At 36.0% G+C, this 23,736-nt stretch overlaps 1 protein-coding gene across 1 annotated transcript; it reads right to left on the minus strand.

The window, feature by feature from the left end:
• Positions 1–759: 759 nt before the first annotated feature.
• Positions 760–23,152, minus strand: LOC139852190 (protein FAR1-RELATED SEQUENCE 5-like). Its single transcript, XM_071841418.1, has 9 exons — positions 22,972–23,152; positions 22,163–22,644; positions 21,934–22,020; positions 21,689–21,789; positions 21,356–21,579; positions 20,738–20,985; positions 20,006–20,683; positions 873–941; positions 760–780 (listed from the first exon to the last, which is right to left on the minus strand). The coding sequence occupies exons 1-9, from the start codon at positions 23,150–23,152 to the stop codon at positions 760–762; spliced, it is 2,091 nt and encodes a 696-aa protein (XP_071697519.1).
• Positions 23,153–23,736: the final 584 nt, after the last annotated feature.

Consider the following 23,736-nt stretch of genomic DNA (forward strand, 5'->3'; position numbering starts at 1 on the left):
TGATATAGAATAATAATTGAAATTGAACAATTTTTAAAATTCGAACAACTTTTCAAATTCGAACAATTTTTTAAATTCGAACAAAATTTCTTGCTCTACGTGGAGAACAGCATGTTCTACATGTTGTTCTACACAAATTGTAGAACCAATGCAAAAATGCATATAAAATTGAAGAAAATATTTTTTGTTCGTTCTTCTAATTATTTGTTCGAATTTCAATTTTTTACAGAGTAAGACATGTAGATGATTATGACGCCTCACCTAACTTTAAGGGTGAGTTTTTTAAAATTCGAACAATTTTTCAAATTCGAACAATTTTTTATATTCGAACAATTTTTTAAATACGAACATTTTTTAAAATTCTAACATTAAAGTTTAAATTAGAACAAAACTGTTGTTCTACATTTACAAGTTCTACAATAAACTGTTCTACATTATACATGTTAAAAGAATAATAATTGAATTCGAACAATTTTTCAAATTCGAACAATTTTTTAAATTCGAACAATTTTTTAAATTCGAACAATTTTTTAAATTCGAACACAATTTTAAATTCGAATTTGTGTTAAATGTAGAACATAAGAATGTAGAACATAACAATGTAGAATAACAATTTGTTCTAATCTAAAAGATATTGTTCGAATTTAAAAAATGTTCAAATTCTTGTATTAATCATTGACATCTAACTCACATCTAACTGTTTAACATCTATAAAATGTAGAACATATACTTGTGGATCATAATAAATGTAGAACATAATCAATTTTTCGAGTTTAAGTTCTACAAATTTATAATCATTCAACATTATACAAAAAATAATACTAACCTACATCTATTTTGATAGATTTGACCAACTTATGACGGATTATTACTGAATTTTCGATTATTGACCAGCGTTGACCAAACTTTTGATGGATTTGACCTAACTTTTGACCATTGATCTGTTTATTAAAAAGTCAGGAATTATACCAAAAAGAACACTATCCTACTTCTATTTTGATAGATTTGACCGACTTATGACGGATTATTACTGAATTTTTGATTATTGACCGGCATTGACCGAACTTTTAATGGATTTGAACTTACTTTTGACCATTGACCTGTTTATTAAAGAGACAGAAAAGGGTCACAAACAGACGTCGTTTACAAACAGTATCAATACATAATGTAAAAAAATTAGAACATTCAAAACAAAACAGGTATATTATTTCTTTTCTACAATTTCTGTTTTGCACAAATTTATAATGACAAAAAATAGTTTTTTCAAAATTGATCAATCGAAAAAAATATAAAAAAATAAAAAAAAATATGCTGTATATTACATTTATTCATCTATGTGCATTCATCTATTGCTTCATTCTCTCCGGTCTTCAATTTTTTTTTTCCAAAATCTTCTGCTTCCTAACTTTAAAACCTATATTGTTATGCCCTACTTCGCTACAGTAACTGCAAGTTCTGTGATTGACGGCTTGTTGTTTGATAGCTTCTTCTCGAATATTTGTAATTCTTTTACCACAACCTTTACTTCGCAAATGTAGTGACCCAAAAAAATCGTCATTTGACGGCGCCGTCTACTTAGGTCCCGTTACGTGGTCATAAGTCTTTAAAACAACGTTTGACCAAAAGTATGTCGCATTCATTTCAAAAGTATAGATGTTTCAAGGTTTACAAAGTAGTTCGACAACGAGTTACGTTACAAAGTTTAAAGTACAAATGAAACATATGCACACAATTTGAAAGTAGCCAAAAGACGCTCCACATATGCATGTATACTCGACATCCAAGCAAGTATCAAAAGAAATGAGCGGAAGCATGTATCACAAAACGTTCAAGGACCTGAGAAAAACATAGAAATATGTCAACGAAAACGTTGGTGAAATCATAGGTTTAAGTAAGTACAAGTGAACCACAAGATTTGTAACTTGATATAATAGTAATACATTCCAAAATGTGTCATGTAGATTTGTAACTTGATATAATAGTAATACATTCCAAACTTGATATAATGTATCACAAAATGTGTCACAAAACGTTCTCGGACACGAAGAGGCACAACTCTTTCTTTTCGACTCAAGGCATCGGCTACTACGTTTGCCTTCCCGGGATGGTAACGAAGCTCACAATCATTTAAAGTTTAAATCCATCATCGTTCTCTCATGTTTAGTTGCTTTTGATCAAAGATGTGTTGGAGGCTTTTGTGATCGGAGAAGATGGTAATTTTGGTTCCATAAAGATAGTGTCTCCACATTTTAAGTGCAAAGACAACGGCTCCGAGTTCGAGATCATGTGTCATGTAGTTTCGTTCATGAATTTTGAGTTGTCGAGAAGCATAAGAAATGACTTTCGTTCGTTGCATCAACACACACCCAAAACCATGTTTCGAAGCGTCGCAATACACAACAAAATCATCATTGCCTTCGGGAAGAGACAATATAGGAGTGGTGGTTAGCTTTGTCTTCAAGATTTGAAATGCAGATTCTTGTTCGGTTGCCCAAAGGAATTTCTTTCCCTTGTGAGTTAACGCGGTTAGAGTTCGAGCAACCAAAGAGAAATCCTTTGATGAATCTACGGTAGCATCCGGCGAGACCCAAAAATTGACGAATGTGAGTAGGAGTAGTAGGAGTCTCCCATTTACTAATGGCTTCGATTTTTAATGGATCGACTTTAATACCATGATCACTTACAATATGACCAAGAAATTGAACTTCCTTCAACCAAAATTCACACTTGGAGAATTTGGCATAGAGTCGTTCTTGTCTCAAAAGTTCAAGCACAATTCGGAGATGTTGTTCGTGTTCTTCTTCGCTTTTAGAATAGACCAAGATGTCATCGATGAACACAATAACGAATTTATCGAGATACGGTGTGCACACGCGGTTCATAAGGTCCATGAACACCGCCGGTGCGTTAGTGAGACCAAATGGCATGACAAGGAATTCATAACTACCATAACGAGTTCAGAAAGCGGTTTTGGAGACATCTTCCCCCTTAACCCTTAATTGATGATAACCCGAGCGGAGATCGATTTTCGAATATACACAAGACCCTTGTAGTTGATCAAAGAGGTCATCGATGCGAGGAAGAGGATATTGGTTCTTAACCGTTAATTTATTTAGTTTACGATAATCAATGCACATTCGTAGGGATCTGTCTTTCTTTTTAACAAAAAAAATCGGAGCGCCCCATGGTGAATGGCTAGGTTGGATAAAACCACGGTCAAGTAGTTCTTGGATTTGTCTTTGCAATTCTTGCATTTCGGATGGAGAAAGTCTATATGGTGCACGTGCTACGGGTGCGGCTCCCGGAATAAGATCGATTTGGAATTCTACCGGTCGATGAGGTGGAAGACCCGGCAATTCGTCGGGAAATACATCGAAAAAGTCACTAACAATTGGCACATCATCGATATGCTTCTCATCAGACTCGACTTTCTTAACGTGGGCAAGGATCGCAAAACAACCCTTACGGAGTAGTTTTCTAACTTTAATGCATGAAACGAGGTTGAGTCCGGTGCAACTCTTATCACCATAGATGATCAAAGGTTCGCCGTTCTCGATAGGAATCCGGATTGCGTTAAGATCACAAAGGATGTGAGATTTCATTTTGGCTAACCAATTCATACCGATTATTACATCAAAGCTTCTTAGTTCCATGGGTATCAAGTCAATTTCAAACTCTTTACCCAAAATGTTTAACGTACACCCCCGGTAATATGTGTTGGCACTCAATAGTTTCCCGTTGGCTACTTCAATGGTATAAGTGGTATCTAATGGGAGTGGGGGAGTGCTAAAAGACTGAGTCAAAGTCTTGGATACAAAACTCTTATCGGCACCCGAATCGAATAAACAAGTAACATAAGTGTTGTTGAGAAGAAACGTACCCGTGACTAATTCATTGTCATCTCGAGCTTCCTCGGTGTTGATGTTGAAAGCTCGGCCACGTGTATTGGGGTTATCTTTCTTCTTCGGGCATGCATTTCTATAATGGCCCGTTTGGCCACATTCGTAACAAGTGCCCGTCTTTGGTGCATTGGGCCCCTTTCGAGCGATGAGGGTGACACTTTTACATTCATTGGCCTTATGACCAACTCCTTGGCACCGATGGAAAATTAGCTTGCCACATTCACCAAAGTGATGCTTGTTGCATTTGTTGCAAAGAGGTAGGTTTCCGGCATAACCCTTCTTGCCGTCGGAGGTGTAAGGCTTTTTGGCAAAGTTGTTGTTGCTTGATTGAGGGGATTCCCATTTTCTTTTGTTGTTACCCGACTTATCCTCGACTTTAGGTGCCGGCACTACAATTTTGTCCACTGTTTCTATCAATTTACGGGCCATGTTCAAAGCTTCTCGATGATTAGTGGGTTTGAATGACATTACCCCGTGTTTGATGCTCTTTGGAAGACCATCCATGTAAAGTTCAACCCTTAAAGCTTCGGGGTTCACAAGGTTTGGGCACATCAAGGCTAGTTCGGAAAATCATTGATTATAAGCCTTGAGATCGTTTCCGACCGCCTTCAAAGTTCTTAGCTCTTGTTCGAGCCTTCGGGTTTCTTCACGAGGGAAATATTCGACGATCATCTTTTCCCTTAAGTCGGCCCAAGAAAGGGCGTGAGCTTCATCGGTACCCACCGATTGTACATAGGTGTTCCACCATGTGAGGGTGACACCGACGAAAGTGTGAGTGGAGTATTTGACTTTATCTTGGTCCCGACAACCGCTTATGCTAAAAACGGCTTCCGTTTGTTCGAACCATCGAGTGAGAGTAACCGGTCCCCCGGTCCCATCAAAAGTATGAGGTTTGCACCCCATGAAGGCTTTATAGGAACATCCCTCGCTTGAGTTACCGGCTCCTTGATTGTTGTTGTTGTTGTGGTTGTTGTTATTGTTGTTGTTGGAGGAGTGACCGGCCATGGCCGCATCCACAACGGTGGCTATCATCCGTTGAAGAGCTTGTCTCATGGCGTGGCACGCGACGAGGAGGCATTGTTCCTTCAAAACACAAGAATACCGTTGATTAGTATTTTTAATAATACTAATCATGATATGGAATAAGGATAGAGAGAGAAAAAAAAAATTCTTGACTCGCCTTAAATTATTTATGCCATAATGTCGGAACGCTCATATGAGTCACCGTAATATAATCCCGGAAATTATATTACCCTGATTCATATGTGCATTCGACATCATTTCATATAGTCAAGGTGGCGTGTCAATCAAATTAAACAACGTGATATTAAGATGAAATTAGAGTAGATATGAGTAGAAACGTTCGAGTATAAATGCACAAGTAGTCAAGTAATTCCTACTTCAAGTCTATATGCCTGTTGTAGTCTAGACTCACTAATGCACCCTATGACTTGGAGTTGACACCAATGAACTCTAAATCCCTACAACCAACGCTCTGATACCATCAGTAGCGACCCGACAAAATCGTCATTTGACGGCTCTGTCTACTTAGGTCCCGTTACGTGGTCATAAGTCTTTAAAACAACGTTTGACAAAAAGTATGTCGCATTCATTTCAAAAGTATAGATGTTTCAAGGTTTACAAAGTAGTTCGACAACTAGTTACGTTACAAAGTTTAAAGTACAAATGAAACATATGCGACACAATTTGAAAGTAGCCAAAAGACGCTCCACGTATGCATGTATACTCAACATCCAAGCAAGTATCAAAAGAAATGAGCGGAAGCATGTATCACAAAACGTTCAAGGACCTGAGAAAAACATAGAAATCTGTCAACGAAAATGTTGGTGAAATCATAGGTTTAAGTAAGTAAGTATAAGTGAACCACAAGATTTGTAACTTGATATAATAGTAATACATTCCAAAAGTTAATATTCACGAGCACCCAATTATCAATGCTTAAAATTCCTTCCATAGAACCCCATCACAATAGTGTTAGAACATACACTGTTTCTCGAAAATATATTCCATTCGTAAACGGTAGCGAACCGTTTGAATGAGGGTTTGTCAAACCCATATGGCCATATAACATAAGTTCTCGCTTACACCCGGCAAGTGTAACTAATGATAATCAAATTGAGGATTTTTGTTCAAACTCGTATGTAGAATGTTTGTTTTTCTGTACTTGTGTTCACTTAGTAAAAAGAAACGTTTATGTTTTCTCATCCCAAATGTAAGTTCAAAAGAGTAGAAGTGGAACTATGATCTCACCTTGAGTGCACGTATGTAAAGATACTTCAACAAGTAAACGTGTGCAAGAACGAATGCTAGTCTTGACCTAAACAAATAGGTTGTATCAATATCGGTAAACGCGGTCGGTCAAAGTGTTCAATTAGTCCTATGGCTCGTTACGACTCGATTACTAAAGCACGTGAGTCAAATTGTCACGTTTCATGCAAGATACAAGTATAAAAGCATGTTAGAATGATTGCACAAACATTTGGTTAAGTTTGATTAAAAGTCAAATTTGGTCGGTCAAAGTCAACGAAAAAGTCAACACATTCGGGTCGGGTCCCGAACTATTTTTCTGAGGTTTTTATTCATATATAAGCATGTTAGAACAAGTTACATGTGAATCGGAGGTCCATAGCATGCCACACATTTTTCGTATATTGGACAAGGAGGTCAGAACCTGGACACGCCTAATGTCGCGCCGCGACATAGGCTGGCCGCGCCGCGGCAATACACGCGAGCTGGTACCTGGCTAGTTTCAGTTTTCTAAGTCTTAAACCAAAACCTTTTATGCATAAAACACAAACCGCAAACACTTAGAACTCGCATCTTATATCGTTGGAAAGCTCTTTTGACAAGGAAAACAACTAAGCACATTTCAACAACCAAAAACATCATTTGTAACAATCGACTTTCCAAAATAAATGATCAATTAATGTTCATCATAAATGCTCAAGTTAATAAATGCACAAAATAGGATTCGGGAACTTAATGCATGCATATAATACGCCGTTTTGTAGATAATCAAGCATACGATCTAACTAACTACTTACCAACCACAATTCATGGCATTCAATACATTAAATGTTCACATTCAATTCTATCAAACCCTAACCAACAACATCAAAATCACTAATCATGTTTATGAAGTTTTCTAAAACAACCTACACATCAAATTCAAGCTAGTGATGTTAGGAACACATTTAATACATGCATTTATAACATTTAACATCATTCAAACAACCAAATCACCAAATCAAACACAACATAGTTTCAAGTTCATGCTAGTTACCAAAATAACAAGATCGAACATATAAATCATATATTCATGTTAGACTTGAGCCATAGACACTAATTAATAACTTTATAAGTTAAAAACATCAAGAACACAAAATCTAGTGATTTTAGAAAGTTACCCAAACTTGATGAAATCGGTATGGAATCGAAGAGGAAGTTGCAAGAATTCCAAATATGTAATTTATTTTGATTGAAGCTTGCAAGATGTGATTTGGATGATGAATCTTGAAATGGAGAAATGAGAGAAAATGTGAAAGTATTGAAAGAAAAGGAAAATGAAATGGAAAAGAAAGGGAGGTGGGGTTGACTAGTCAAATGCTAGTCACCTCTTTGGCACTTTGGCGAAACTAGTCCCTCGAGTTCGGTTGCGGGTGCGTGAATTACCTAAACGAGATATTTTTAAAACGCGTATCAACGGGAGATGTTATAAACATATAACGGAAATTTATAATAGTTAAACGGAAAAGTAAACAGAAAAAGGCGGGATGTTACAGCAAATTATTAGGGCAATAAACTGACACTTTATCAGGTTTTGGTATACCAACCATGTAGCGACCCTACAAAATCATCATTGACGGCACCGTCTACTTAGGTCCCGTTACGTGGTCATAAGTCTTTAAAACAACGTTTGACCAAAAGTATGTCGCATTCATTTCAAAAGTAAAGATGTTTCAAGGTTTACAAAGTAGTTCGACAACTAGTTACATTACAAAGTTTTAAGTACAATTGAAACATATGCGACACAATTTAAAAGTAGTCAAAAGACGCTCCACGTATGCATGTATACACGACATCCAAGGAAGTATCAAAAGTAATGAGCGGAAGCATGTATCACAAAACGTTCAAGGACCTGAGAAAAACATAAAAATCTGTCAACGAAAACGTTGGTGAAATCATAGGTTTAAGTAAGTAAGTACAAGTGAACCACAAGATTTGTAACATTGATATAATAGTAATACATTCCAAAAGTTAATATTCATAAGCACCCAATTATCAATGCTTAACATTCCTTCTATAGAACCCCGTCACAATAGTGTTAGAACATACACTGTTTTTCGAAAATATATTCCATTCGTAAACGGTAGCGAACCGTCTGAATGAGGGTTTGTCAAACCCATATGGATCCATACAATATAAGTTTTCGCTTACACCCGGCAAGTGTAACTAATGATAATAGAATTGAGGATTTTGTTCTAAACTCGTATGTATAATATTTGTTTTCCTGTATTTGTGTTCACTTAGTAAAAAGAAATGTTTATGTTTTCTCATCCCAATTGTAAGTTCAAAGAGTAAAAGTGGGACTATGATCTCACCTTGAGTGCACGTATGTAAAAGTACTTCAACAAGTAAACGTGTGCAAGAACGAATGCTAGTCTTGACCTAAACAAATAGGTTTGTATCAATATCGGTAAACACGGTCGGTCAAGGTGTTCAATTAGTCCTATGGCTCGTTAAGACTTGATTATAATAGCATGTGAATCAAATTGTCATGTTTCATGCAAGGTACAAGTATAAAAGCATGTTAGAATGATTGCATAAGTATTTGGTTAAGTTTGATTAAAAGTCAACTTTGGTCGCGTCAAAGTCAACGAAAAGTCAACACGTTCGGGTCGGGTCTCGAACTATTTTACTGAGGTTTTTAATCATATATGAGCATGTTAGAGCAAGTTACATATGAATCGGAGGTCCATAGCATGGCAAACATTTTTTCGTAAAATAACCAATCCAAACAGAATCTAGTAGTGTATCTGGACGGCGTCCAGATTTGCTGGATGGCGTCCAGCATTGAAGGTCTGGACGGCGTCCAATAATCTGGACGGCTTCCAGATCTGTATCCAGACCCTATTTTGCTGAAACAAAGAAATGCACGAACCAAAACTCAAATAATCCCAATTTATGACCCGCAAAAAATCAAAACATGTATCTTATATCATCGGGAAGGTATTTTGACAAGAAAAACAGCTAAACACATTTCAACAAACAATTCAATACTTACAACAACCCAAATCACATTCAATGCTCATCATTTTATGCATTCAAGTTCATAAATGCTATTCAATGATTCGGGCAACTAATTTACACGAATGATATGCCTTTTCGAAGATAATTAAACATACAATACAACTAAACACTTACTAATAACATCTCATGTCATTCAAAACATCAAAGGTTCATTTCAAACCCTAACCCAAATCCACCAAAATCAATAATCAAGTTTATGAAGTTTCTAAAGCAACCTACACATCAAATTGAAGCTAGTGATACTAGGAACACATTTACTACTTGCACTTTATCATAACAACAACATTAAATCATCCAAAACTCAAAATCAAACACACACTTTTCATGTTCATGCTAGTTACACTAAAACAACGAGATCGAGCATATAAATCATATATTCATGTTAGACTTGAGCCATAGACACTAATTAACAACTTTATAAGTTAAAAACATCAAGAACACAAAATCTAGTGATTTTAGAAAGTTACCTAAATGTAATGAAATCGGTATGGAATCGAAGAGGAAGTTGCAAGGATTCCAAAAATGCAATTTGTTTTGATGGACACTTGCTAGAACGAAAATAGATGATGAATCTTTGTGTTTGGGTGTTGAGAGAAAATGGAGGAAGTAACAAAGAAGGAGAAGATGAAGTGAATGGATGGGAGGAGTTTGACTCCTTTGACCTAGTCACCATTTTGGTATTTTGGCAAGTTTAGTCCCTCAAGTTTCATTCGGGTGCGTGAATTACCTAAACGAGATAATTTAAAACGCGTATCAACGGGAGATGTTATATACATATAACGGACTTTAAAATGAATAAACGGAAAGTAAACGGAAAAAGGCGGGATGTTACATTACCTACCCCTTAAAATAAATTTCGTCCCGAAATTTAAGCAGGCGTAGTAGTCGTTGTTTCTTCCTCGGGATTTTGGGTTTCCGAATTCGCGAATAGATGAGGATACTTCCTTTGCATCTGATCTTGTCTTTCCCAAGTAAACTCGGGTCCCCTTTTGGCGTTCCAACGGACCTTGACAATTGGAATTCGGCTTTGTTTTAACGTTTTGACGGAGATGTCCACAATTTCAACCGGTTCCTCCACGAAATGAAGTTTGTCATCAATCGTAAGCTCCTCGAGAGGGATGACGATATCGGGTTCGGCAAGACACTTTTTCAAGTTGGATACATGGAAAGTAGGATGAACGGAGCTCAATTGAGGCGGAAAATCTAAACGATAAGCAACGGTTCCAACACGTTCCAAGATTTCGAAAGGACCAATGTACCGCGGATTTAGCTTCCCGCGTTTCCCAAAATGGATTACACCTTTCCAAGGTGCGACTTTTAACATTACGCGATCACCGACTTGAAATTCATGGTGGTTGCGTCGTTTGTCGGTATAGCTCTTTTGACGACTTCGGGCCGTCCTAAGCCTATCTCGGATTTGAACGATCTTCTCGGTTTTTTCATGAATGAGTTCGGGTTCGGTGATTTGTGTGTCACCTACTTCGGCCCAACAAAGAGGTGAACGACACTTTCAGCCATATAAAGCTTCGAATGGTGCGGCGTTAATACTCGCGTGATAACTATTGTTGTAGGAGAATTCGGCGAGGGGCAAGTGCTTATCCCAAGCTTTTCCAAAGTCGATAACACAAGCTCATAGCATGTCTTCCAAAGTTTAAATTGTGCGTTCACTTTGTCCGTCGTTTTGTGGATGATATGCGGTGCTCATGCTAAACGCGTTCCCAACGCTTCTTGTAAAGTACGTCAAAATCTAGAAACAAATCGGCCATCTCGGTCGGAGATAATCGATAAGGGTACACCTTGTCAGGCTACGATTTCTTTAATGTAAAGTTGTGCGAGTTTCTCCATGTTGTCGGTTTCCTTCATGGCCAAGAAGTGCGCAAATTTGGTGAGACGGTCAACAATGACCCAAATAGTATCGTAACTGCCCAATGTCTTTGGTAGTTTGGTGATAAAATCCATCGTTATCCTTTCCCACTTCCATTGCGGGATTTCGGGTTGTTGAAGTAGTCCGGACGGTCTTTGATGTTCGGCTTTGACTTTGGAGCAAGTTAGGTATTTTCCAACATAAGTAGCAACATCCCTTTTAATGTTCGGCCACCAATATTGTTCTTTGAGGTCGTGGTACATCTTATTGGCACCAGGGTGAATCGAATACCTTGACTTATGGGCTTCGTCTAAAATAAGGCTTCGCAAGTCCCCATAACTAGGTACCCAAATTCTTCCGGCGAAATATCGGAGTCCGGTTTCCTTAACTTCGAATCGAGAGGTGAGGACGTTCAAGTGTTCGAGAGAGATGTTTTCATCCTTGAGAGCCTTGTCTTGGGCTACACGAATTTGACTATTGAGGTTGGTGTGAATGGTGATGTTTAAAGCTCGGACACGAAGAGGCATCGCTCTTTCTTTTCGACTTAAGGCATCGGCTACTACGTTTGCCTTCCCGGGATGGTAACGAAGCTCACAATCATAATCGTTTAAAGTTTCAATCCACCATCGTTGTCTCATGTTTAGTTGCTTTTGATCGAAGATGTGTTGGAGGCTTTTATGATCGGTGAAGATGGTACTTTTGGTCCCATAAAGATAGTGTCTCCACATTTTAAGTGCGAAGACGACGGCTCCGAGTTCGAGATCATGTGTCGTGTAGTTTTGTTCATGAATTTTCAATTGTCGAGAGGCATAAGCAATGACTTTCTTTCGTTGCATCAATACACACCGAAAACCATGTTTCGAGGCATCGCAATATACAACAAAATCATCATTACCTTCGGGAAGTGACAAGATAGGAGCGGTGGTTAGCTTTGTCTTCAAGATTTGAAATGCGGATTCTTGTTGGTTGCCCAAATGAATTTCTTTCCCTTGTGAGTTAACGCGGTTAGAGGACGAGCAACCAAAGAGAAATCCTTGATGAATCTACGGTAGTATCCGGCGAGACCCAACAATTGACGAATGTGAGTAGGAGTAGTAGGAGTCTCCCATTTACTAATGGCTTCGATTTTGGTGGGATCGACTTTAATACCTTGATCACTTACAACATGACCAAGAAATTGAACTTCCTTCAACCAAAATTCACACTTGGAGAATTTGGCATAGAGTCGTTCTTGTCTCAAGAGTTCAAGCACAAGTTAGAGATGTTGTTCGTGCTCTTCTTAGCTTTTAGAATAGACCAAGATGTCATCGATGAACACAATAACGAATTTATCGAGATACAGTTTGCACAATCGGTTCATAAGATCCATGAACACCTCCGGTGCGTTAGTGAGCCCAAATGGCATAACAAGAAATTCATAACTACTATAACGAGTCCGGAAAGCGGTTTTGGAGACATCTTCCACCTTAACCCTTAATTGATGATAACCCGAGCGGAGATCGATTTTAGAATATACGTAAGACCCTTGTAGTTGATCAAAGAGGTCATCGATGCGAGGAAGAGGATATCGGTTCTTAACCATCAATTTATTTAGTTCAAGATAATCAATGCACATTCGTAGGGATCCGTCTTTCTTCTTAACGAACAAAATCGGAGCGCCCCATTGTGAATGGCTAGGTTGGATAAAACCACGGTCAAGTAGTTCTTGGATTTGACTGTGAAATTCTTGCATTTCGGAGGGGGCAAGTCTATATGGTGCACGTGCTATGGGTGTGGCTCCCGGAATAAGATCGATTTGGAATTCTACCTGTCGATGAGGTGGAAGACCCGGCAATTCGTCGGGAAATACATCGGAAAAGTCACTAACAATTGGCACATCATCGATATGCTTCTCATCGGACTCGACTTTTTAACGTGGGCAAGAATCGCAAAACAACCCTTACGGAGTAGTTTTCTAACTTTAAGGCATGAAACGAGGTTGAGTCCGGTGCAACTCTTATCGCCATAAACAATCAAAGGTTCACCATTCTCAATAGGAATTTGAATTGCGTTAAGATCACAATGGATGTGAGATTTCGTTTTGGCTAACCAATTCATACTGATTATCACATCTAAGCTTCCTAGTTACATGGGTATCAAGTCAATTTCAAACTCATTACCCAAAATGTTTAACGTACACCCCCGGTAATATGTGTCGGCACTCAATAGTTTCCTGTTGGCCACTTCAATGGTATAAGTGGTATCTAATGGAAGTGGTGGAGTGCTAAAAGAATGAGTCAAAGTCTTTGATACAGAACTCTTATCGGCACCCGAATCGAATAAACAAGTAACATAAGTGTTGTTGTGAAGAAACGTACTCGTGACTAATTCATTGTCATCTCGGGCTTCCTCGGTGTTGATGTTGAAAGCTCGACCGTGCGTATTGGGGTTATCTTTCTTCTTCGGGCATGCATTTCTATAATGGCCCGTTTGGCCACATTCATAACAAATGCCCGTCTTTGGTGCATTGGGCCCCTTTCGAGCGACGGGGGCGACACTTTTACACTCATTGGCCTTATGACCAACTCCTTGGCACCGATGGCAAATTAGCTTGCCACATTCACCAAAGTGATGCTTGTTGCATTTGTTGCAAAATGGTAGGTTTCCGGCATAACCCTTCTTGCCGTCGGAGGTGAAAGGCTTCTTGGCAAAGTTGTTGTTGCTTGATTGGGGGGCTTCCCATTTTCTTTTGTTGTTACCCAACTTATCCTCGGCTTTAGGTGCCGGCACTACAATTTGGTCCACCGTTTCTATCAATTTGCGGGCCATGTTCAAAGCTTCTTGATGATTGGTGGGTTTGGATGACATTACTCCGTGTTTGATGCTCTTTGAAAGACCATCCATGTAAAGTTCAACCCTTAAGGATTCGAGGTTCACAAGGTTTGGGCACATCAAGGCTAGTTCGAAAAATCGTTGATTATAGGCCTTGAGATCGTTTCCGTCCGCTTTCAAAGTTCTTAGCTCTTGTTCGAACCTTCGGGTTTCTTCACGAGGGAAATATTCGACGATCACCTTTTCCCTTACGTCGGATCAAGAGAGGGCGTGAGCTTTATCGGTACCCACCGATTGTACATAGGTATTCCACCATGTGAGGGCGACACCGGCGAAAGTGTGAGTGGAGTATTTGGCCTTATCTTGGTCCCGACAACCGCTTATGCTAAAAACGGCCTCCGTTTGTTAGAACCATCGAGTGAGAGTAACCGGTCCCCCAGTCCCATCTAAAGTATGAGGTTTGCACCCCATGAAGGCTTTGTAGGAGCACCATTCACTTCAGTTACCGGCCCCTTGGTTGTTGTTGTTGTTGTGGTTGTTGTTATTGTTGTTGTTGGAGGAGTGACCGGCCATGGCCACATCCACGGCTGTGGCTATCATCTGTTGAAGAGCTTGTCCAGGAGTCTCATGGCGTGGCACACGGCGAGGAGGCATTGTTCCTTCGAAACACAAGAATACCGTTGATTAGTATTTTCAATAATACTAATCATGATATGGAATAAGGATAGAGAGAAAAATTTTCCTTGACACGCCTTAAATTCTTTATGTCATAATGTCGGAATGTTCATATGAGTCACCGTAATATAATCCAGGAAATTATATTACCCTAATTCATATGTGCATTTGACATTATTTCACTAAGTCAAGGTGGCGCGTCAATCAAATTAAACATCGTGAGATTAAGATGAAATAAGAGTAGATATGAGTAGTAACGTTCGAGTATAAATTCACAAGTAGTCAAGTAATTCCTACTTCAAGTCTATATGCCAGTTGTAGTCTAGATTCACTAATGTACCCTATGACTCGGGGTTGACACCAATGAACTCCAAATCCCTACAACCAACGCTCTGATACCATCTATAGCGACCCGACAAAATCGTCATTGACGGCGCCGTCTACTTAGGTCCCGTTACGTGGTCATAAGTCTTTAAAACAACGTTTGACCAAAAGTATGTCGCATTCATTTCAAAAGTAAAGATGTTTTAAGGTTTACAAAGTAGTTTGACAACTAGTTACATTACAAAGTTTTAAGTACAATTGAAACATATGCGACACAATTTAAAAGTAGTCAAAAGACGCTCCACATATGCATGTATACATGACATCCAAGTAAGTATCAAAAGTAATGAGCGGAAGCATGTATCACAAAACGTTCAAGGACCTGAGAAAAACATAGAAATCTGTCAACGAAAACGTTGGTGAAATCATAGGTTTAAGTAAATAAGTACAAGTGAACCACAAGATTTGTAACATTGATATAATAGTAATACATTCCAAAAGTTAATATTCACGAGCACCCAATTATCAATTGTAACGACCCGGATTTTTCCGATCGTTTTATACTTATGAGATTAATATTTACATAAATTAAACCTTACCAACATGATAAGCAATCCAAATTGTTGAGACTTATGTTTTTGAAAAGAGTTTTACACAACGTTTGACCGTCCAATTTGACCGATGATATCACGAACTATATAACACACGATAATTATACGATTATGTATATATACATATCTATACATATTTAATATGATTTAAGGATGGTTTAACGTCTCATTGTGTACTAACAACAATGAGTTATAGGTATATTTTGAGATCACTAACTTAAGTTTTCAAAACGATAACTATATGTAACATTCTTTGACATATATACTTATAATCTATAATGTGTTGGTGATGTATGTCACCAATATGATTTAAGTGTAATGGGATTAATTTGTTAACCAAAATAATCTTGATAAATAGCGAACAAGTTTAGGAAAGTGTGGAGTGCACACTTGTTTGAACTTATCTTGATCATGACGGGGGTTCGGGGACAGCGCCCCCGATAGCGGGGTCCAAGGGGTGGCAACCCCTGGCGGGGTCCAAGGGGCAGAGCCCCTAGCATTGCTTTATTAAAAATGTCTTAAAATTTTATTTTGGCCCAGTTTGACCCAAAATAAAAGCCCGGTTTTGAGCCTCTTTTACAGTTATAAACCAGTCCATATTTGAATTCTCGTTCCGTTTCCTCAAAATTTCTACAAGTATATCTAGGGTATTTGTAACTATATCATACCCAGCTTCTATACATATTTACTATTAGTATATACTAACAATAAACTCCAATGATCAGCCACTAGACATGATGTTACATGTGGGAACCAACCATTTAACCTCATGTATGACTTATATGCAAGAAAAAAATTAAATCTCCTATATATCCATCCCATAATCACATCATTTTGCACACACACACATACAATTTCATTTCCAATTTTCTTTCAAGTTAATTCACTCCCTAATCTCTCTTCATGTACCTACTCAAGAACGTATCAATATAGTCATCCAATTTCAAGGAGATTACTTCCAATCTTTCAATCCCACTCCACCACTCTTTTGATTCCAAGATTTTTCTTATCTTTTCCAGTAGCTTTATCCAAGTAACCTGAGGTAGTAACCTTATTCATAATCTTATTCGATTCATATTTATATAGCTATCTTATTTTGAGTTATAAATTATAACAACAAAAACATAGTTTGAATGATTTCAAACTTCACAAACTAAATAGATCCTTCTAACTTGACTTTTAAAATACTTCAAGACCTGTAATATATCATAATGATATGCTTACTTAACAAGATACAACTTGTTTTTACAAAGAACACCTTAAAACAAAATCGGGTATCCGAAGCTAGTTTAGCTACGAAATTAATTGGAGTAAAACTAAACTAATCATATTTTTGCTAATTAATATGATATTTTATACTTATGATTTGATTTTATATATTTTAGGATCACCCGTAAACAACACGAGAAGATTAATCATAAGACCTCATGATTGTACGCAACACGTCATTTGACAACACGGTACTTTATTTACGCAACACGTCATTTGACAACATGGTACCATGGGTCGAGATTAATTCTGATCAATACGAATACGATGGGGTCTTTATTTATTTTATTGAGCAACTAAATGGACCATTAACAACAGACTGCTAACTACGGACTAAGAAAATATTAAAAGTATTATAAGTATATATATATATATATATATATATATATATATATATATATATATATATATATATATATATATATATATATATATATATATGTAACGATTACTTGAAAAGAAAATATGTTGATATATTATATATATGGTTAGGTTCGTGATATCTATCGGAGACCAAGTCGTGTTAAATACCTTCAAGGCAAAGGTGAGTATATAGTCCCACTTTTAAACTCTAAATATTTTGGGATGAGAATACATGCATTTTATGATTTACGTTATGGACACAAGTGATTAAAAATATATATTCTACGTTGAGTTGTACCACTGGTATACTTCCCTGTAACTTGGTAACTACTATTTACATGAGGTATTGTAAACGCGAATCCTGTTGATAGATCTATCGGGCCTGACAACCCCAACCGGACTGGACGACCGGTATTCAACGGTTGCACAGTACTTCGTTTCAGTGACTACACTTGGTACGGTGTAGTAAGATTTCATAATAAAGGGAATATGCGACGTTGATTAAATGTTAAGTATGGTTATCAAGTGCTCAACAACTTAGAATATTTTTATTAAAATGTTTATATATGAAATCTTGTGGTCTATATTTATAATGCTGCCGGCATTAAACCTATATCTCACCAACTTTATGTTGACGTTTTAAGCATGTTTATTCTCAGGTGATAACTAAAAGCTTCCGCTGCAACATGTTGAATTTAAGCAAGATCTTGAGTATGCATATTTGTGTCAAAAATAAAACTGCATATCGGAGAAGTTGTAATGTAAAATACGTTAGAAATCGTGTTGTTATCATCACATGTAAAGTTTGTAAGGCTAAGATTATCGCTAAACGATAATCATTAATATGTTGTTTAAACTTTGTATTTTTAATAAAAGTTATGGTTTGTATTGTAAAAACGAATGCAGTTTTCTTTGAAAAATGTCGCATATAGAGGTCAATACCTCGCGATGAAATCATATGTTATTATATTTGTCCTTATGGTTTAGGACGGGTTTTGACATCAATGCTTAACATTCCTTCCATAGAACCCCGTCACAATAGTGTTAGAACATACACTGTTTCTCGAAAATATATTCCATTCGTAAACGGTAGCGAACCGTCTGAATGAGGGTTTGTCAAACCCATATGGATCCATACAACATAAGTTCTCGCTTACACCCGGCAAGTGTAACTAATGATAATCGAATTGAGGATTTTGTTCTAAACTCATATGTAGAATGTTTGTTTTCCTGTACTTGTGTTCACTTAGTAAAAAGAAATGTTTATGTTTTCTCATCCCAATTGTAAGTTCAAAGAGTAAAAGTGGGACTATGATCTCACCTTGAGTGCACGTATGTAAAAGTACTTCAACAAGTAAACGTGTGCAAGAACGAATGCTAGTCTTGACCTAAACAAATAGGTTTGTATCAATATCGGTAAACACGGTCGGTCAAAGTGTTCAATTAGTCCTATGGCTCGTTAAGACTCGATTATAATAGCATGTGAATCAAATTGTCATGTTTCATGCAAGGTACAAGTATAAAAGCATGTTAGAATGATTGCATAAGTATTTGGTTAAGTTTGATTAAAAGTCAACTTTGGTCGGGTCAAAGTCAATGAAAAGTCAACACGTTCGGGTCGGGTCTCGAACTATTTTTCTGAGGTTTTTAATCATATATGAGCATGTTAGAGCAAGTTACATGTGAATCGGAGGTCCATAGCATGGCAAACATTTTTCGTAAAATGACCAATCCAAACAGAATCTGGTAGTGTATCTGGACAGCGTCCAGATTTGCTGGACGCGTCTAGCATTGAAGGTCTGGACGGCGTCTAGATCTGTATCCAGACCCTGTTTTGCTGAAACAAAGAAATGCACGAACCAAAACTCAAATAATCCCAATTTATGACCCGCAAATTATCAAAACATGTATCTTATATCATCGGGAAGGTATTTTGACGAGGAAAACAGCTAAACACATTTCAACAAACAATTCAATACTTGCAACAACCCAAATCACATTCAATGCTCATCATTTTATGCATTCAAGTTCATAAATGCAATTCAATGATTCGGGCAACCAATTTACACGAATGATATGCCGTTTCGAAGATAATTAAACATACAATACAACTAAACACTTACTAATAACATCTCATATCATTCAAAGCATCAAAGGTTCATTTCAAGTTCATCGAACCCTAACCCAAATCCACCAAAATCAATAATCAAGTTTATGAAGTTTTCTAAAGCAACCTACACATCAAATTGAAGCTAGTGATACTAGAAACACATTTACTACTTGCACTTTATCATAACAACAACATTAAATCATCCAAAACTCAAAATCAAACACACACTTTTCATGTTCATGCTAGTTACACTAAAACAACAAGATCGAGCATATAAATCATATATTCATGTTAGACTTGAGCCATAGACACTAATTAACAAATTTATAAGTTAAAAACATCAAGAACACAAAATCTAGTGATTTTAGAAAGTTACTCAAATGTAATGAAATCGGTATGGAATCGAAGAGGAAGTTGCAAGGATTCCAAAAATGCAATTTGTTTTGATGGACACTTGCTAGAACGAAAATAGATGATGAATCTTTGTGTTTGGGTGTTGAGAGAAAATGGAGGAAGTAACAAAGAAGGAGAAGATGAAGTGAATGGATGGGAGGAGTTTGACTCCTTTGACCTAGTCACCATTTTGACATTTTGGCAACTTTAGTCCCTCAAGTTTCATTCGGGTGCGTGAATTACCTAAACGAGATAATTTAAAATGCGTATCAACGGGAGATGTTATAAACATATAACGGACTTTAAAATGAATAAACGAAAAGTAAACGGAAAAAGGCGGGGTGTTACAAACCAAACCCTCGATAAATTCATCTTTACTCAATGTATTATCATTTCCCATTTCCTCTACAGCTTTATCTTTCAACCCTCTAATTGTATCTTTGAGTGAACTCAATTTTTCATGATCATCCTTATATAGCCCTATCGCATGATCAACCATTTCATAAATCTCCTTCATTTGAACACCAAACTCTTCGGAAGATCCAACTTGATTAGAATCAAAATATGTGTTTGGATCTTTTAAAGTAATAGCATCAATACACCATCTTTTCATAACATACTTGTTTGGGATTACTTTAACATTTGTCATCCTTAGCACATATAAAATATGTCGATAAAAGTAACCTATTCTTTCAAATAATCTACAATCACATGATACTTCTTTTGATTTTTCTGAATACTTTACCACACTAACTGCTGGAATGTATTCATCAAAAGCCCGGGGATTACCGGCTTTATCAAGATTATTTGGTAAACCATTATTTATAACACTTCCGTCCATTACAGTATACTCTGTAAAACCATTTTTATGATCAACTTGATAATTCATACAATATCTCGATGCAGCTTTGATTTGACCCTGTACTTCACCAAAAAAAATTCTAGTATACAACTGCACAGCATGTTGTTCAATCTCATAATTAGTAACAACTTTAGGGATAGTGTATCGTGATTTGTGATCGTTTTTAGACTGCACTTGTCATTGAATCTGCATAGCAGTTTTGAAAAAACTGATAAATTCAACTAAGGTTGAACTATTGCTCATCAATTGTTGAAACATGTGGTTTTCACTCTCAGAACGGGAAGAAGTGCGCATTAACCCTGACATATCCCAATATCTAAAATAGGTTGGTATCCATTTTCTCCTAAGATTAAACATTTCATTTAACCACTCGTTATCTTCTAATTTATAACGAGCCACAATTGAGAACCATCTATTATCAAACTCATCAGGGTCTAACTTGTTAGTCCAGACAATTTGAGAAACAGAATCTTAAAAACCCACATTTGAAACAGCATGACCAATTTGATGTATACATAAAAATTAATCAATAAAAAAAATTATCTAAACATTACTAAGTTACAAAAAAAAAAAAAAAAAAAAAAAAAGACTAAAAGTTCTCTTGCATCCAAAATTAATAAAGATGGTAAAAAATTAATAATTATAAAAACAAAATTAATAATTATATATCAGATGCATTAACTTGCATCTGATAAATATATTCTATGAATTCAGACTCAAAAATATGCATTAACTAAAATTTGTAAATCATGCATTTAATGTGATATGTTTATATGCATTAATTAGAAAAATAGAATAATGTTACCTTGTTTGTAATTTTCTCAGTTACATGTCACATACAAAGTCTGTGTCTTGCTTTCTTGAAAACATCTTCAATAGCAACTATCATGGAGGGATCTTGATCAGTCAATACTATTTGTGGTTCTTCGGGGAATGCTTTCTTAAAAGCTTCACATAACCACGTATACGAATCCGCATCTTCTTTTGCTAATAACGCAGCACCAAAAGTAATGCACTCCTTATGATTATCAATACCAGTAAATGGTATGAACTTCATATCATATCTGCAACAAACAACAAAAAAAATATAACAATTACACTTATTTTAATAATGTATATAATAAATGAAAAAATAAAAGAACAATATAATGATATAAAAGTATAAAACAGTACTTGTTTATTCGAAAGGTTGAATCAAATGAAACTACATCTCCAAAAACTTTGTAATTTTCTTTTGAAGCTTGATTAGCCCAAAATGCTCCAGCTAACTCCCACTTATCATTATTGAACACCGTAAAATATTCAAATGAAAAGTTATTTAAACTCTTTTTCTTATTTTCTAACAGTTGAACAAACATTTCACCATCTCCCTCTCCTATATACTTAATAACATCTCTTTTTCAATTCATACAATCAACCTTCGAACATTCAACATCTTCATCACTACCTTTCACTTTCTCCAAAATTCGATAACCTCTACAAGGACCAATTCCAGCTTGATTCAACTTGAATAAAAATAATTTTTGAGAATTATTTAATCGTCTTTGAGATTTTAAATGTTTTATGTGGCGGGGATGAACCAATATATGGTTATGAGCTTTCACAAACTTTTGAATGACAAATTATTGTATTTATTCAACACAATGCCAATAGAAGCAAGACATCATGTCCTCTGTGATGGCCTATTTCTTTTCTTCTTCTTTTTTTATTTTCTACTTGAATATGCAGCGTCTGTTTAACTATATAACCAACATTATCATCAACAGACGTTAATGTATTAACTTCCCCAAAACAATCCGCATTCATATCAAATATATCATCAGTAGCTGAAACATCCTCAGGTTTATGCAAAATCTCTTGATTAGATCCTTGCTTGCTACATAGAAAATACTTATATCTGACTAGACTATTACCAAAATCACCAAACCCTCTCTTTGATGAAGACTTCCTTACCTCAAAACCACCATTAACTGCATACTCCTTGTAGAAATTATATGCTAAATCTATTGAATCAAAAACCATTCCGATAGCTGATAAAAGAGATTTGTCAACATTAGGTGTCCACGATTTTATACCAGAAGACGATATTTCCTCAGAACCAACACAGAAACTTTTGGGTACATAAACACCTGTGAAAAAGTATAAAAAAGAACATAAATAAAAATATAATTCATCAAAAAAGATGCATAAAGGTGCATCGAAAAAAATATATGTTATAAATCATACCTATAAAAAGTACAAAACACACATGTAGAACACAGATTTTATACCACAAATTATAAAGCATAACAATGACTTAGAACAGATACATGTAAATCAATATGCCTAAATGTAGAACAGACACATGTACATCAGAGATGTAGAACACAAATGTAGAACACAAAAATATTGCTTCTAACAGTAGGAATTTCTCAAATAAATAAAGAATGATTTTTAATTAAAACATGTAAATGTACATTCTCCGTCAGTATCATGATGTTCGAAGATCTCGATATGATCAAATTCATCACTGACGTCAAAAAAATGAGATTGTTCATCATCATCGTCGTCGTTAACAACAAAATCATCATTGACATGAAACTGATCATTATGATGAATCAAGTCATCAACTTGAACATTTTTATCACCGATCGACATTGTTTCCTATCAATTTTTTTTAAAATTGAGAACAGAGAACTTGAATCATGTAATCAAATGACCTAAAAACGGTAAAGAATATAAAAACGAAAATCAATTTGAACGATAGAACCCTAATATTGAAATCGTAAAGAATGAACTCGTAGAATTGGGGAAAAAGATAGAAGCCTAATATTGAATTAAACGATTTAAACATCAAAATATATATAGGTTAGACACGAGTAAAATAACAAAATTACCCTTTACCAGTAAAATTAGGGAAGAAACAAAATTGTTCGAATCAAACAATTTTTGTTCGTCTGTAAGGGATTTTTGTTCAGCCGCGTGAGTTCTCAGGGTTCTCAAATACAAAAAGTTCTCATTTGATCCCTCTACTATATATATATATATATATATATATATATATATATATATATATATATATATATATATATATATATATATATATATATATATACACACATTATTATAAAGCATGTGCTAATAATTCTACGTGTCAATTTCTCAATTAATCTGATTTAAATAATCCTACGTGTTATTTTCTAAATTAAATGGAATTAAATAAAATGAGTGTATGTCTATTC

This window comes from Rutidosis leptorrhynchoides, chromosome 6 (genome assembly GCF_046630445.1).
Source record: "Rutidosis leptorrhynchoides isolate AG116_Rl617_1_P2 chromosome 6, CSIRO_AGI_Rlap_v1, whole genome shotgun sequence".
Classification (NCBI taxonomy): domain Eukaryota; kingdom Viridiplantae; phylum Streptophyta; class Magnoliopsida; order Asterales; family Asteraceae; genus Rutidosis; species Rutidosis leptorrhynchoides.

Excerpts from the sequence above, each read along its gene's own strand:
- LOC139852190 (XM_071841418.1), bottom strand. The coding sequence starts at position 23,152 with ATGTCGATCGGTGATAAAAATGTTCAAGTTGATGACTTGATTCATCAT. Across the intron at positions 22,021-22,162 it reads ATGATGTCTTGCTTCTATTG|TTGAATCAAGCTGGAATTGG; the intron begins GCATTGTGTTGA and ends TTTTTATTCAAG. Across the intron at positions 21,580-21,688 it reads TCAACCTTTCGAATAAACAA|ATATGATATGAAGTTCATAC; the intron begins GTACTGTTTTAT and ends TGTTTGTTGCAG.